Genomic DNA, 17661 nt, shown 5'->3' with positions numbered 1-17661 from the left:
GAGGGTGACCCCCTGTACCCACACCACCTCTGCCACCATCCTGGAAAGAGAGCCCATGCAGTGGGGTCTAAGCTGTGCCAGGTGTGGCAAAGTCAGTATTTCAGCAGCACAACTCCTCATTTGGATGAACTAGCTTTCCAAGTTTTTTTTTGTCCCTGCTTTATATTGTTTTCAGGCTGGGGGAAAAAAGTTAAGCTGTGAGAGCCTCCCAATATATCTTTTTGTTTTTCAAATACCACATTGCCCCAGTCCAGGGCCAGTCACCATTCTGCCTTTGTCTGGGAAACCACGCTGGGTGCCGTCTTTGGGAGACGTTTTTGTTTGTTCAGTGGTGAGTGCTTTTTTGTGGGTAAAACTCTGTCTTTTGTACATTCTTTTATTAATATTGTATGGGTGTTGCAATTTTTCAGTAAGTTGTGATTCCAACTTTTAATGTCTTCTAGTGTTCCTCCATTTTCGGAAGGGGAGGGGGGAAAAGGGACCATCTTGAGTGGATTTAATTTTCTAGCTTGGTTTTAAGCTAGTACAGTTCTCTAGGATCTTTGAGTGAAAGTTAAAAATAGCTCTATGAAGGTATTCAAATTTATTGCTCACTTTCCAATTAGAAGATCTGGTTACTGAAACAATGATTATTTGTATAAAGCACCAAGGGAGACCCTGACTGATGCATATTTACCCAGTGGGATTTTAGAATCTAAGAATGAAGAATCTTGATCGGGAAGTGTTGACATTCATCCTCTCAAGAAAGTGAGTGTATTTGGGCTTAAATTATGTAAGAATTAAGAGCAGTAGGTGGTACTTAAGGGAACCTCTTTGAAGATGGAAGGTGCTTCTGTACTGAAACTACAAAGATGGAAATGGTACAGAGACTGAAAGAAAATTCTTATATAAATCACAGTGGGATTTGTGCTGGATTTTAATGCTTTGAATGGAGGAAGAATATTCACCAATATACTGCTGGAATAATGAGGTTGTTTTTAGAGGAAAACTAATTATATTGATACTATTGCTATCCACAGAATACCAGAAACAGTAGGTATAAATAAATGGGTCGTGTACCAAAGCATTTCTCTTTCATTTAGAATTAGTTTAGTGACAAAAGATGTTAAGGTGGCATAAAATGGAAAAGATAAAGAAAGAAACTTGGTTTTTCTACTTACTGTCTTTTAAAACTAGTTTTTCATTTCAGTGGAAAACAGATTTGATTGAACAGGTGATTTTTGAAACATCTGGGAAAGTATTACAAACAGCATCTTATGAATAAGATGGCACAACTGATCTATCCTAACAGAGATATGTAGGAGAGAAGGGCTGAAGAGCTTTTGAAGAAGGCTAAAACATGCTACGAAAAATCCATTATAAGAAAGGCAAGAGAAAACAATTAATGAATAAAGCAAAATTATTAAGAGATAGGATAATTAAAAAGAAATCACTTGAAAGGTGTTGAAATAGAAGAAAAATAATACTTCTCCATCTTTCAATTGGCTACATACAGTTTGATCTCTAGGCAAGCAGAGCAGTTGCAATGATAACACTTTTCTGTTAGCCTTTAACTTGAACCTACAGATCTCCTGATGCAAAATTTCATTTTGAAATTTGATGACACTGACTTTGAAAAGGCAAACTCTGTATGTATACTGCTATTTTGAGACTAGTCATTAAGGAATTAGAATATATGATGACTGAAACTGTGTAGAAGTATTAATGAGTTGTAGATGAGACATAAAGACATACAGGAACAAAAGCTGGCTTTTTCCAGGAAATGAGGCTACTTTGCTGCATCTCCCTTGCAGTTTACCATAGATTTATGAAATGATTTTATACTGTTGCAGTCAGCGCTAATTTCTTCAGTGTGTCTAGCATGTTGCATACTTAAGAGAAAAATCACTTGTATGATCAGTGTAGCTGTGTTGGCAAGCCTGCACATGAACATGGTCTACACCAGCATGACATATTAGCAGTATATACTGCATTTTCCCCTTTGCAGCTGTTAGGGAGAGCTCATTATTACTTCTGAAACTGATCTTTCTTTCACTCCCATTGTCTTTACCCTTTCAGGGAGTATTCTTGATTAACATGGAACAAAAAGATAAGCTGTGTTCTACCATAGTATGTATGTTTACTGAGGTATTTGAAGTAGTGTGTGGTATGTAAACATCTGCTTGAAAAAGTCTGAGTCCTTCTGAAAGAAGGGCATATAAAACCTCTGGAGACTTGAACCATTACTTAAGATCATGTGATGCTTGCTTTCTGTTCCCTAATGTAAATATTGTGGTATACTATTAGAGAACAGCAATTGCATTTCTCTTCTCTACAAGAACTGAGATGCTTGAAAGCTTTGCTTTTTACCCTTGCAGATTGATATTGCATAAATTTACACAAATAATTATTTTTACTCTTTAAACCGTAACAGTGGCATATTGACAAACTGACAGACCAGGAAAAGAAAGCAATATACAAGTAGGTGATAAATCATCAGGTTGCCCTATGGCATAGCAGGAGTTAATTTAACTTGCTTGGCTCAGCTTCAACATGAGTATTACTTCTGCTTTCTAACATTTTCTGACATTATTGTGTAGTGTTTGATTTGGTATTCTGTCAACCTACATATGAGTTTGACATAGAATAGGTACTTTTTTGTCACACGTCTTAAGTGACTTGTTTAAATAGCCTTAGTAACAAATGGCCTGGTTGACAGCAAGAAGTAGTTGTTGGAACTACCAAACACCACAGTACTTGGATAATTCAACATATTTGATACTTTTATATCATACCTTTTAATATTGTGATTTTTAAATCTATAGTTACCTGCTAAAAGCAGCCTTGAAATGTTACCTTTGGTGTTTCATTGCATTTTGAAATAATTTCTTTCTTAGTGCTGTATTGGATATGTTTTAAGGCTGCTTTGTATTAATTAGGCCCCACTTCAAGCTGTCAAACTGCTATTGTTACAAAGTATTCCCACTCCCTCCACCCATATGATTTGCATAGTAATACAGCATTACAAGCAGACTTGAAATACAGTATAGAAGGATGAAGCTTTTCTTTTTAAATCTCCTTCCTTATCCAGTGAGTAGCTGAAAAGTATTAGCACTTTTGTTTTTTAATTTTAAATTAAATTTCTAGCCAGTCTATTTTCTTCAAACAGTGATAATATAAAGCATGCATGTAAATGCTTGTTTGAGTTAAAGGAATTTATCAATGAGTAATTCATGTTTGGTTTTAGTGTTTCCATATGTGACACCCAAAGGAATTAATGGCATAGACTTTAAAGGAGAAGCTATAACTTTCAAGGCAACTACTGCTGGAATCCTTGCTACACTCTCTCATTGTATTGAACTCATGGTAAAACGTGAAGAAAGCTGGCAAAAAAGACTAGATAAGGTAAGATCATTCTCCTTTAACTTTTGTTGTAAAAATTGTTTCTTCAACTTAAAATTGAAATTTCAAATTTTTTAGTTTAAACTTTATTATTCCAGGTATTACTTTTTTATATATATAGCACTTATTAATTTTAGATGCTTTCATTATTTATTACTCCTTTAACATGTTAAAACCTCATTCTGACTGTTGTTGGTACAGTAACATTATTCATCATATTTTTTTCTTTTCCCAGCCCTTGTTCAGATAGTATTCCTATATTTTTAATACTATAAAGAACCTGATAGCATTCTACAGTAATAAGTGTATTGCTTGCAGCCCTCTAAGAGAGACCTAATTATCTATGCTTGCAAAATGATATGAAAATCTCTGAAATATTGTGTGATAAGAAATGGTAACAGAACTGAGGACAACTGTAGGAGCTCAGGACTTCTGATCAATGAACCAGTATGATTTTGCAGAAGCCATATATTGTTTACATTATGCACTTATTTATAGATTCTAAAACTACTGTTCAAGTGATCACGCATTACTTGATTGGTGCCTCTATATTGTCCACACACTCAGCATGCACTCCTCAGGTTTTGTGATTGGTCACGGTGCAGGTGTTTAAATGCCCTCCGTTATCTGTTTTTTGTGGTCGTTTTCCTGTTTCTCAGTGTCTTCTTTCTTATTTTAGAACAATTTATGTTTCAGCAACCTTGAGGAATTCCAGAGGGTCTGATAACAAATTCTACAGACAGTTTGGCTGGGGCACACTATGCCCTAAGTTGTTCGGATAGATTGCTACAAACAACCAGTTCTAATTTTAAAGGTCTAAGATACAATTATTTCACTTACCTTTAAGAGACTAAAGAAATTAATTTAAGTAATGTTTTATACCAATTGGTTAATTTTTGGGGTGGGGCTGCACTGATATTATATGTTATTCTTAGGCAATGATAGTTCATGGTAAGCCTACTCAACCACTATAGCAACTTGAAAGGAGTAGTGTCTTCTCTCTTCAGATGAGATGTGCTAGAAACATGGCTAGGTTGTACTTCAGGCTTTGATTTCTAGGATTCTGCCATCACTGGCCTGCTGTCCTGTACAGTCCTTTAGCCATTGTTGTCTTGTTTTTAATTTAACATATTTTCATATGGTGTATATCACATTTCAAATCTTACTCAATATGTGTCAGTGGTACACAGTTCAAAGAATGAAGTTATTCAGACAAAATGCAACCATATTTGAATCCTTTCCCATGTCTCCTGGCTCTTTGCCCATATATCAAAGACCTTGTCCTATCTAACTGTATTGTGACTTCTCTCAACATTTAATTTATTATTGCTTCATCTAGGTAGTTTGAAGAATTATAGCAGATCTAAGACTTGAAGCTTGTTCATAGGATTGCTGGGTAATTCAGGTTAGAAGACACTGTCTCTAGTACAACCTCCTGCTTAAAGGAAGGACAGTTTGAATGAGATGGGGCTGATCATGGATTTATCAAGTCTGATTTCAAGTCTCCAAGGCTGAACACTGCAGAGCAATTCTGAGCAGCCTGTTCTGATGCTCAGCTGCTGTTATATATACACTCGGAGCAGCTCTTATTCCACTATTGTTTGTTTTCCTATTTTTTTCCTATTGTTTTTCCTCTTCCTACTATAGACCACTGTGAGGAGTCTGGCTGTTGATGACCTCCTTGGAGGTTTTGGAAAGCTACTATTAAGTCCCCCCACAAAAGCCTTCTCTATTCCAGATTGAGCAAACACAGTTCACTCTTGCTGATCACAGTTTGCTTACAGCATGGATAAAGTGATTTTTTTTTTTTTGTCAGTAGATTAGTATATGTTATTACAGAATAATATGTTAGTATATAATTTGGTTTAGATTAGTTGTCATATTTTTCTTCTTCTGTGGACTAACTTTAAAGCACTTTTTTTCAACAGTAAGCAGTTAAAAATTCAAACCTAAATTTCACTTTCACTCATACAGAACCACAGAATCATTTAGGTTGGCGAAGGCCTTTAAGATCATTGAGTCCAACCTTCGAGCAATCACCACCTTGTCAACTAGACCATGGCAATAAGTGCCACGTCCAGTTTTTTCTTGAATACCTCATGGGATGGCAATTCCACTACATCCCTGGGAATTCCATTCCAATGCTTAACAACCCCTTCCATGAAGAAATTCTTCCTGATGTCCAGCCTGAACCTTGTCTGGTGCAGCTTGAGACTATGTCCTCTTGTCCTGTCACTAATTTCCTGGGAGAAGAGGCTGACCCCCACCTGTCTACAATCTCCTTTCAGGTAGTTGTAGAGTGATAAGGCCACCCCTGAGCCTCCTTTTCACCAGGTTAACCTCCCTCAGACTCTCATCATCAGACTTGTACTCCAGACCCTTTACCAGCTCTGTTGCCCTTCTCTGGACTTGCTCCAACATATCAATGTCTGTTGTAATGCATTTAGAAAAATGGTATGACTTGAGACTGCACCCCCAAAATGTAGAATGTAAGCTTCTCCCCTCTTATCTCTTTCTCCCCAGTTCTCCTTACTGGCTGTGTGAATGTAAGCCACCCTCTTCCCCCGCCTTCAAAAAGGCATGCGTTATCAATATCCTTCCTCTTTTCCCCCTCCTTCTCCACGGGATCCCAAGAATAAAGCTGAACTTCCATCTCAGCAGGGGAAAGAGCCTCGTTTTCAGTTCCTCTGTTCCATGCTAGACTATCTCCCCTGTCTCCCTGGCTGCAGCTGGGCAGACAGTGGTAACAGAGAAACAGGGGACTTAAAAATAATAGCAGTTGGCGCCCATTGGTGGGGCTCTGTGAGACCCCCAAAAGTGGCTGGAAACACACGTGTGTTTCGCAAGCCTGGACACGTCAACTACCTTGAAAAGCTAAAATGCAAGTATAGCTTACAAGGGAGAAATCGATAGCTTTCTCAAGCCCAGGGAGAGTCGATTTCACAAAGAAGAACAGTTTTACTGCTGGACAACGTAAAAGTGGTGAGTCAGACGGGCCATTGGCAGCAGGGAGTGCGAAACTGAGGTAGAGCTGGTCCCAGGCATGGCCCACGTGGCAGCATGCACAAGCCGAGCCAGTGGATCATCTGGGCACGCGCCTGGGCCAGCGGCTGTGAAAACTGCAGGCTGCGTGGGCAGCAGGAGTGTCCCCACGGGTGGTGGCGGGCAGCTGGAGTTGCGAGAGCCGTGCAGAGCCCAGTGGCGGCGGTGGGGGGTGGCCCGGGGCCGTGTGAGCCGCGGGCTCAGCACAGAGCCAGCTGCAGCACATTACACATGACAGCCGCGCAGCGCGGACACACAGCAGCTGCAGGACCCGGCAGCCGCGGTGTGGGGAACAGGCGGCAGTGTTTTTTCCCCCCCCACAGCTTCGGCCACATGTTTTTAGCAGCCCAGCAAAGTAACTGTGGCTGAGCTTTGCAGTTTGTATCTTACCCAGTGTGTGTGTGGGGAGGCAAGCTGAGAAAAAGGCTTGCCGCTGCTTTCTTGGTTGCTTTTGCAGTGAAACAAGATAAAAACGAGTTGTGCTAACACACTGTTAATAGCAAAAATGAGATCCAAACTGTCTACACCCCAACCAAATTTAGAATCCAAATTACAAGAATTTTTAAGAACCATAAATGTTAAAATTTCTAAGAAAAAGTTGAGACATTTTATCTCATGGCTGTCCCATAACATTCCACAGTTTAATCTGTCAGAATTAAAATCTATCTCTGCATGGGATAAAATTGGCAATTTTGTAACACTTAAAGTGGAAAACAGAGACAAAATTGCTTCAAAGTATCTCCCAGTTTTTCTTATAATTTGAAAAGAATTGATTAATAGAGAAAAAGAAATAAAAAACCAGCCACTGCAACTCCCACTACTTTCCCCTACATCTTCCCCTAAACCCTCTGCCCCTGAGCTGAAAAAGATGCATAGAACAGACCCAGAAACTCAGGAAATGCACTGTAACAATGCCATTCCTGGTTCCATGTGTCTCATTCAGCCCCCCAGCTCTGATAGTGTCGCGCAAACTATCAGAGAGCTTTCCCTATACCCTCATATCCTGACTACCTCCATGTGGCTGGGATCCAAGATGGAGCTGGCCATGTGCCAGATAGGCATGTGGAGAAACCACCCTTGTATCTCCCTCCCCTTTCCCATGACCCTTTCCAACTGCCTGTCTCTGCCCAGTTCTCTTACTCCTCCCATAACCCCTCCCCTCCCTCACATCTCCCTTCCTCCTACCATACTCTGGTCATGCATGACATCACTCTGCAACCCCGCCTCCAAATGTTGCAACCCTGTTCCCCATTCCCCCGCCCCCTGACCCCACGGGGAGGAGTGAGAGAGGAAGCCCTACCCCCTGTTCCCATGGGGGGGGTGGGGGAAAGGGTGTCCTGGCCCTGCCCCCTGGGGGGAGAGATAGGTCCCTTCCCAGCCCCTGTGGGGGTGTGGGTGGGACCCTCCACCGACCCAGGGATTGCTGGGGGTGGGGCTGGGCCCCTTCACTGACCCGGTGGGGAGGCAGAGCTCCCAGGGCCTGGTGAGAGTGGGGGTAGGCCCCTTCACCAATCCAGTGGAGATGCAGGGCCCCCTGGGCCTGGTGGAGGTGGGGCTGGGCGGGGAAACCCTGGAGGTTCAAGCTCTGGGGAAGATAAGGATATGCCTAGAGCTGCACCTGTGATATTTACTGGTAAAAAAAGAACTAATAGACAATATCAGCCTTTCTCTTACCATGATATCAGAGAGATATGCAAAATACAACATGAATTTGGCAGAAATAGCGAAATATTAAAAAGAATTATTAAAGCTACTTTAAAATCTCAGGAATCAGTTACTGCTGACCTCAAAGACTTCTTCAGGTGCCTCCTAACCCCCACTGAGTTTGAGTTTTGGGAAAGCTCATGGAAAAGGTCATTAAAAGACTTCCTAGAGGAACTCAAACAAAGCATGCAGGATGCAAAAGATGCAGAAAATAATGAAATTACCTTTGAGCATCCATGTGGGGAAGGGAGGTGGAGCAAGCCTGAAGACCGGGCGCAAGTCCTAACAAAACCTATTTTAGATAAGATCTGTGATGTAGCAGAAAAAGCTTACAATAAATTACCAACACTTGAAACCCAAATCAGTTATGTTAATATTAAACAGTTTCCATCAGAAAGTTTTTTGCAGTTCGTCGACCGGCTTAGAGGACATATACAACAACAGGTACAAGAACCAGTAGCACAAACAGAACTGAATAAAGAAATGGCACAAAGAGGCCTGCCGCAGAGTGATTTTAAATCTGCCCATCCATCCTCCACCCACCATAGCAGACATGATTGAAGCCTGTGCCAAGAAAGCAGATCTGTACAGTGCACATGACAGGAAGCCAGGACCGATAAACCCAAGGACTGTGGCAGCTGCAACACCAAGAATGAACAAGCCACAGATGTCACCAGAACAGCTGCAGCACGTCACCAGCTCCCAGTGCAAGCAGCCAGGACATTTAGCAAAGAATTGTCCTCAAAACCAGCAACGAAAGAAATACCAGAACGAAGCTGTAACCAATCAACAAAAAAACTAGGAAAAAAGTGCTTTTCTGTTGTGCGCCAAGACACAAAAGTGAAGGACCTGAAACAGGAAAAAGGCTATTTTAATAAAAAGAGGGGGAAAGGGGGAGCAGGGTGTGGGACTGCAGAAACATATTTGTGGGGAACGCATGCCAAATAAGATCTGGCAACCGCAAAAGCAATCCAGACTTGTAACTGCTGAAGCTTTTCATTTCAGATCTGACCTTTGGACAGTCATTGGAGTGGACCTGCAGGACAATTCACAAGACCTGGCAGGACTCAATAGTAGGTATTTTGTTATTGGGGACACAGCACACACACCCCTAGAAATTGAAATAGCCCCCATGACAATTAAGGGAGAACTAACACATTTCACTCTTCTAACAAGATGTCCTCAGCCACCATTCTATTTGATCAAGGGGCAAATAACAGCCCAAATGATCCCTGTACCAACAGAAGTCACAGTAGATGATAAGGCACCAGGAGTTTACTGGGCAGAAGTGGTTGGCGAGGACAAACCCATTATGGGGTGCAACCTTACACATGGATCAGAACATCGCCATGTAGAAGGGTTGATTGACACTGGGGCAGATGTGACTATCATACCTGAAAGGGTGTGGCCTTCACATTGGGAATTGCAACCCATGGTGGGCAAAATACAGGGTGTTGGAGGGGTGAAATTGGCAAACATCTCTAAGAGCATTGTTCAAACTGAGGGCCCGGATGGAAGATTAGCTACTGTCTGTCCGTTTGTCACTGACTACAGGTGCCCCCTGTGGAGGAGAAACAACATGTCTCAGTGGAAAGTTAAACAAACAATTCCTGAGACCCCCAAGGATTTTTAGAGGGGGCCACTGTAGAGCGTCCTACCCAAAAGTTAACGTGGCTAGATGACAATCGAGTGTGGGTGAACCAGTGGTCTCTCAGTAAACAGAAACTCAGGCCACTCTAAAAATTAGTGGAAGAACAATTAGTCAAGGGACACATAGTAGAAACAACCAGCCCTTGGAATTCCTCGGTATTTGTAATAAAAAAGCCAGGGAAGGATAAGTGGCACCTCCTTCAGGATTTGAGAGAAATAAACAAAAAAATTGAAGACATGGGGTCTCTCCAACCAGGGATGCCCTCTCCTACAATAGTCCCAAAAAATTGGCAATTGGCTGTTCTGGACATTAAAGACTGTTTCTTCCTATTTCCCCTGCACCCAGCAGATGCACCACAATTTGCCTTTTCAATCCCCACAGTTAAAAGGGAAGCCCCAATGAAACGATACCACTGGAGAGTTTTACATCAGGGGATGAAAGCCAGTCCCTTCATCTGCCAGTGGTATGTGGCGTCATTACTATCTCCTGTTCGTGCTGAAAAAAGAGATGCCATCATCCTGCATTACATGGATGAAGTGCTAGTGTGCTGTCCCAATAACAACATGCTGCAAGACACCCTTGACCTAGTGGTTAAAATTTTAACCTCTGCTGAGTTCCAATTCCAGGAAGACAAAGTTGAAAAGATGCCACCTTGGAAATACCTAGGCTTGGAGATCACTAAACAGAACATTGTTCTGCAGAAATTAGAAATCATTAGCAATCCCAAAACCCTAGCATGTCTCCATTCCCTGTGCAGGTCTTTGAACTGGGTCAGACCCAGGCTAGGTCTCACTAACAAAGACTTGAGTCCCCTGTTCAATTTATTGAAAGGGGAGAGAGAGTTGTTGTCCCCCAGGGAGCTGACTCCAGAAGCAAAAACCGCAATTGAAAAAGCACAAAGGGCCTTGACAGAAAGACAAGCACATCACTTCAAGCCTGAGCTGCCTTTCAAATTTATTGTCCTGGGGAAATTACCACACCTGCATGGGTTGATAGTCCAATGGATCGAAGGACAGAAAGAAGCACTCTTAATCATAGAGTGGGTCTTCCTCTCCCACCAACGATCCAAAACCATCACTAAGCCACAAGAGCTGATGGCTCAGCTGATCCAAAAGGCCAGGGTCAGGCTGCGGGAACTGGATGGTTGTGACTTTATGGGTATTCACCTTCCAGTCAGACTCTCTGGAGAAGGCAAACACTCCCCTGAGAAACTGACCAAGGAGATGTTTGAGCACCTGCTACAGAGCAATGCTAATCTTCAGTTAGCTCTGGATAGTTATAGTGGGCAAATATCGGTCCATGCACCATCGCACAAATTGTTTCATGAGGAATTACACCTCATTCCTCGTGAGAAAAGGAGCTGGAGGCCACTCAAAACTCCCACAGTGTTCACTGATGCATCTGGAACCTTTCACAAGTCGGTGATTGTCCGTTTATGGACTTTTAGATTTGGGTTCTTTTTCCCTTTGAACTGAAGATTGATGAGAGGGAGGCGGTTTTTTCTTTTCGTTAGGTCTCAGTTGTTTATTTTTTCTTATCAGTATTACAAGGTACAAGGAGCTATGTGCGCTATGATAGAAAAGGAGTAAAATGGCTAACAAAGATCTTCTTCAAGGTCTTTTATATGTCCATTTACCCAATTAACAGATGCCAACTAAATTATTTTTCTTAGTGACCCAATGACCCAACACCTGTGTGCTGCACTGCGGCATCCTCTACCCAATCACTTACTACTACCCAAAAACCCCTAGGAGGAGAAGATGAAGAAGAAAGAAGAAGGACAAGGGACAACACCCTAAATCCTCCATCTTGTCTTCGGCTCTCTAAACTACTTTAAACTTTAAACTTCAACCCATTTACCCAGTGATTTAAGAAGCTTTCTAATTTACACATTTACATTTTCAATCTTTTCTACTTAACTCTACCTGTTGTCTCCATGGTGCTATGCAAAACTCAGTGCTTATTTGGGTGTCAGAGTTAGGCATTACAGATAGAGGTATATACCTTGCATCTCTGACCCCAACATCTCCCCCTTCTGCTTGAACTAAGAGCACTTCTTTGGCAGCTTTTGCTATCATCTGCTGCATAAATTGAAGTAAACAAGGTACAAACACCAGGAGAATTACAATAACAATTAATATAAATATACCTATTCTTGCAAGCTCTCTTCGCAATGGCGTAAAATTTAGCCATCCAAATAAACCATCTAACCATGATCCTTCCTCAACTTTAAGTTTAGCTATTCCTTCTTTCAATTGTTGAATGCTTTTATGAATGGATTCTGAGTGATCAGAGAGATTCATGCAGCACATTCCTTCAAATTCTTCACCCCCATGTCCATGCGCTAGCAAAAGAAAATCAACTGCTGCCCTGTTTTGCAGAGTAGCGCGTCTCACACTTTGAACATCATTTAACAAATCACTCAAGGCGAGAGATACAGAACGAGATTGCTTACTTAACCAGCAGCCTAATCTATCCAATTCTTTCAAGGCTTCTGCTGAAGCTACTTGTGGTAAAAAAAGAGCTGCTGCAAATCTTCGTCCAAAATTCCATGAATAAAACTCATCGTTACAATTGGATGTATATTGATCGAGAGACCTCTTGTCTCTGCGATTTTGCTCTTTTATCATTTTTATATTGGGTGTCAACAAAGAGAGTTTTCCAACACTGCATGGACCACCACTAACGTTTGATGGAATGGCTGGCCAAACTCTATCTCCACAAATGAGGAAATTCCCTTTTGGTAATTGCAATGGAACGCGATTAGGTGGTGTAACTAAAACTGATGTAGAGTTACACCAAGATGTTGCCTCTTTGTACAGAGCATGATTTGGAGTGACGTTTGTTATTTTACCTTTACTTTGTTTTGATATAGAAAAATTGAATATTACACAAAATTCCATCTTTGTTGAATCAAGAATATCTAATTCTTGTGGTTCATAAGGTGCCTCAGGGAGATATTTGGTCCAGAAACTCCACTTTTTAGCAGGGTTTAGAATGGACTGTGAAAGTTTTGAAGGAATGTTTTTTGGAATTGGCCATTCATTTTCTGACAAGCCCACTAAACAAGTCGAGAATGGTTTTTCTGGACTTGAGTGAGTCAGGCAGATGGTGTCTAGGCCTGATGCATTGGCTAGGGTCACCCAAACATTTTCTTTTGGTTGGCTTACAGGAAACATTGCATTGCTTAAAGCAATCAGTAAAACAGCAAGACACAAGGGTAGTCCTTGATTTGATTTCATATTTAACAGCTTTGTCTCTTGTGCAAAATTCCGAATTTTGACACAGAAATTTTTTTTTTTTTCTATGAGAAACACTTTTTTACAAAACTCAAAGTTCACTGATTTTGCATGTGGAATAAAGGCGGATCTCCGTTAATTGCAGTCTTGATGCAGTTCACGTTTGTGTGCTCGCTTCTCTACACTTGGAATCGTCCGCTTGTTTCTGTAGCTGATAAGGTTTCACGTTCTTTGCTGGAAGCCACTTCGGTCCCGAACCTGTAGAGACACAAGCATACCCTTTGCCCCAAGTTATTAATCGAAACGGACCTTCAATCTGTCCCGTTTCTGGATTTTTAATTAGCACTAAAGGATTTTCTTTTAACTTCGCTTGAGTGCTATTAGAAAAGTGTCTAATGATTGGCGGAGCAGGCTCTGCAAAGGAATTGTTTAGGAAATTCAAAACATATAAAGTTTTGTTTAAACGCATTTGAGGCGTGGCCTCTGCCTCCCCCCTTTTTTGTTTATCTAAAAGGGATTTTAAAGTATGATGTGTCCTCTCTATAATGGCTTGACCCGTAGGAGAATGAGGAATGCCAAAGGTGTGACGAACACCCCATTTCATCAAAAATGAGGCAAGCCTTTGTGCTATATAGGCAGGCCCGTTGTCTGTTTTTATTTCTTGGGGCACACCTAGTGACGCAAATGCTTGTAAGAAATGCTGGCATGCATGTTTTGCAGTTTCCCCTGTGTGCAGAGAGGCAAAGATTGCACCTGAAAAAGTGTCTACCGACACATGAATATTCTTGAATTTCCCAAAGGGCGGATATTTTGTGATATCTGTTTGCCATATTTGCAAGCTTTGCAATCCTCTTGGGTTGACCGCACCTGTAGATACAGGAGGTTTCACAAGCTGACAATCAGGGCAAGCACTTATGATTGCTTTTGCTTGATCTTTAGAAATGCGAAACATTCTCACAAGTGCTTGTGCATTTTGGTGAAAAAATGCATGACTCAACTTTGCTTGTTCAAAAATATCTGGCAAAGTATTTGCAATAGTCATTGTCAATTTATCTGCGTTTGCATTTCCTTCTGTTAAGAACCCTGGGAGTGAAGTGTGTGCTCTGATATGTGAAATAAAGTATTTGTCTTTTCTATGCTCTATGGCCTGTTGCATACACAGGAGATAACGATACAAATTATCGTTATCAACTTTTTTCAAAAGTGACCCTTCGATTCTCCTGACTATATTAGCTACATAAGCTGAGTCAGTTATTAAATTAAAAGGTTCTTGAAACCGTTGAAACGCCCTAACTACTGCTGCTAATTCTACGATTTGTGGGGAACCCTCTACTATTTGAATATCTGAATCCCATGTTTGTGTCTTTGGGTTTTGCCATGTGATCACTGATTTATGCGTTTTTCCTGAACCATCAGTGAACAATGTTATTGCGTCCAATGGCACTTCACTCAATTTCGGCTTCTCTTTGAAGCTCAATTTCGATTGTAATAACTTATGCCTTGGGTAGTGAATTGAGCAGGTTCCTGAATAGTCTAACAATGCAATTTGCAGTGATTCTGATCTTTGCATCGCCCAATCAAAATGCTCCTTCTTCAAAGGCAGATAAATGGTAACGAAATCCTTGCCTGTCATTGTTAACAATCTTGTTCTCGCTTTAATTATGATCTGTACTAACATTTCTAGTGTTGTGAAGATAGTCTTTGGAGACCTGTAAGGCAGAAAAATCCATTCAATTATTAATAATGAATCTTTTTTTAACTCATCCCATTGAAATATGAGACCATACAATTGCATATTCTCTCCTAATATTGCAAGAAAGAATGGTTGTGATGTTACACAACGATGGGCCTGTCTTTGCTGAAGGGCTTCCGTGACTTTTTCAAGTGCTTTTTCAGCTTCAGGTGTAAGAGTTCTAGGAGATTTGATGTTATTTTCTCCTCTCAGTAAATCAAAAAGCGGTGCGAGCTCATCATTAGTAATTCCTAAAACCGGTCTTATCCAATTGATCTCTCCTAAGAGTCTTTGCAAGTCCTGCAGGTTGTGGACCCGTGTCCTCACTTGTATTTTTTGTGGTTTAATCATTTGCTCTGTAATCAACCATCCCAGGTATTTCCATGGTGAAGTTTGTTGGATTTTTGACGTGGAAATTTCCAGTCCTGCATTATGAACTTCTGCAATCACACTGTCACGAGCTTCTTGCATCTCTTTGTGTGTTGATGCTGTAATAAGCAGATCATCCATATAATGGATGATCATTGCCTGCGGGTGTTTCTTTCGGGCCGGAGACAACACTCGTGCTACATGCCATTGGCAAATTGTTGGTGAATTTTTCAGTCCTTGAGGAAGGACTGTCCAATGGTATCTCTGTAAGGGCTCTTGTTTGTTAATGCTAGGGACAGAGAATGCAAATCGTGGAGCATCTTTTGGGTGAAGCGGAATATTAAAGAAGCAATCTTTTAGATCAATAATCACAAGCGGCCAGTCTCTTGGGATCATTGAGAGATTGGGCAGTCCAAGCTGGAGTGGTCCCATCTCTTCGATGACATCATTAATCTTTCTAAGATCATGAAGTAGTCTCCATGAATTGGATGTTTTTTTGTGAATAACAAAAATTGGAGAATTCCAGGGACTATTTGTTGGCTTGATGTGATTTTTCCGCAACTGTTCCTTCACTAGTACTTTAAGAGCACTCAACTTTTTTTGTGTTAGGGGCCACTGGTCTACCCAGACGGGTGTGTCTGTTTTCCAAGTCAATCTCAGGGTGTTGAGTGCTGCAGTGACCCCCATCAAAAATCCACTTCTATTTTTGTACCCCATTGTGACAGAATGTCTCTTCCCCAAACCGTAATGGGTTTGTGTACAACAAATGGACGAATGATTGCAGTCTTCTTTTCGGGCCCTGTAACTACAATTGCATGTTCACTTTGCATACATAATGTACTTCCTCCGATTCCTGAAAGAGAGTTCAAGGGTACTACTACGCTCCATTCTTTGGGCCAAAGGACATGAGAGATCACTGTGACATCCGCACCTGTATCTAGCATGCCTGTAATTGTAATTGTCATGTCCCCACGTGTTAAATCACAGGTGAGTTGAGGTCGGTCACGACCTATTTGTTTTATCCAAAACACATGGACATCCGTGTCTTCCTTGCTAGATAGTGTTTGTACATGGGCTACTGGAGTAGTCTGTCGTATCGCATTCGGTGGCAAGGCAATGGCTTTAGCTATAGGGGTATTCTCCGGAACGATCAATGGAGGGTGCACGGGCTGAGCTAGAACTGTCAGCTCTTCGTTATGATTTGCTGAAATGACTGATGGATAAACAATAAGTCCCAAGGTACTGCTTCTGTCTTTGCCTATAATTAAAAACTCTTGCCTCTTCCATGACGCTCCAGTGACTCCCGTGGGAATCACTGCATGACTTTCATTCATAAAGTAGATTAACTTGGAAGCTGCCAATTCGCATTGCGCCTCTGGTGGCAGCAGCTCGGGATCACTTGGGAAGTTGCAGATGGTCCTGCGGATGGAATCTGATTGAGATTCCCTGCACAATGTGTTCCTTGAGGGATCTGGGGGTGCTGAGTTGTCGCCATCACTTGTGTCATAGCGCGCTGGCGTTCCGCGCTCTTCTGCCCGTTTCCCGGAATAGGCAGAAGTTTTCCATCCACAGTCGTCCTGGAATAACATTGACTTGCATAATGCTTTCCTCTTCTGCATCTTGGGCAGAGACCTGGTGTTTTCACGTTTTCTGAAGTCTCTGGACAAGTTTTGCTGATGTGCCCATGTTTTCCACATTTAAAACATGGCTTCTTAGACAATTCTGTGGCCATGACCTCTGAAGAATTGTTTTGCTGAGAAGACGTATTGAGTGCCGCAAGAGTTTTTGCGAATTTCTCTTCATGTGCTTCAAGGAGTTTTTGGAATTTTTCTCCCAAGATATCTGCATGAATTGCTGCGATGTGCTGGGGCGTGCCTACTTTGCTGCAAGCTTCCACCATCTGAGGCAGAGTTGGTTCGGGGCCTGGCAAAGCACTGATGATGCGTTTGCACTCTTTGTTGGCATTTGCAAAAGCGAGACTTCGGATGAGGAGTGGTTTTGCAACTTCATCACTGCATTGTCTCTCTACTGCTTGCGTGAGGCGATCAACAAATGAGGTGTAAGGCTCAGAATCACCTTGTTTCACTTCTGTATAAATGCCATCTATAGTTCCAGCTGGCTGAATCTGTAAAATTGCTTTTCGTGCTGCTTCTTTAATATCTGCGATTACTTGCCGAGGCAGATCTGCAGCTTGATCTTCGGGTCTATCATGAGGATCATCCCCTGCTAAATGCGCTAATGTGAGGGCTGCATTTGGGCCCCCAGCATAAGTATTTAATAATTGCATGAGAGCTCTGCGCCACTTTACATCCCATAACATGTACTGCGAATCTGTTAAAATCGTAGAAGCAATATATTTACAGTCATAAGGCACTAAGTCATAATTGTTAAATGTGCCTCTCAACAACTGCTTGAAGTATGAGGAGTTCAATCCGTTGTCCTTTATAGCTTGCATCAAGTCTTTAATAACATCATGAGTCAGAGGTTCCCATCTGGGATTGGCATTTTGTCTGCCATATCTCACTGGCAGCGCCATAACTTCT

The 17661-nt window shown here is 41.6% G+C and overlaps 1 protein-coding gene across 5 annotated transcripts in view; it reads left to right on the top strand.

Moving 5' to 3' along the window:
• The window catches only part of LOC131591636 (ceramide transfer protein-like), a 311936-nt gene that overhangs the window by 183417 nt on the left and 110858 nt on the right, over positions 1-17661 (top strand). For all 5 annotated transcript variants that reach the window (XM_058862535.1, XM_058862539.1, XM_058862536.1 and 2 more), the window contains one exon: positions 3227-3384. In XM_058862535.1, coding sequence (XP_058718518.1) covers positions 3227-3384 — 158 coding nt within the window. The remainder of the gene's footprint in view (positions 1-3226; positions 3385-17661) is intronic.

The sequence above is a fragment of the Poecile atricapillus genome, chromosome W (genome assembly GCF_030490865.1).
Source record: "Poecile atricapillus isolate bPoeAtr1 chromosome W, bPoeAtr1.hap1, whole genome shotgun sequence".
Lineage (NCBI taxonomy): Eukaryota > Metazoa > Chordata > Aves > Passeriformes > Paridae > Poecile > Poecile atricapillus.
The sequence above is the reverse complement of the archived record's forward strand: the minus strand, read 5'-3'. Positions and strand labels throughout refer to the sequence as shown.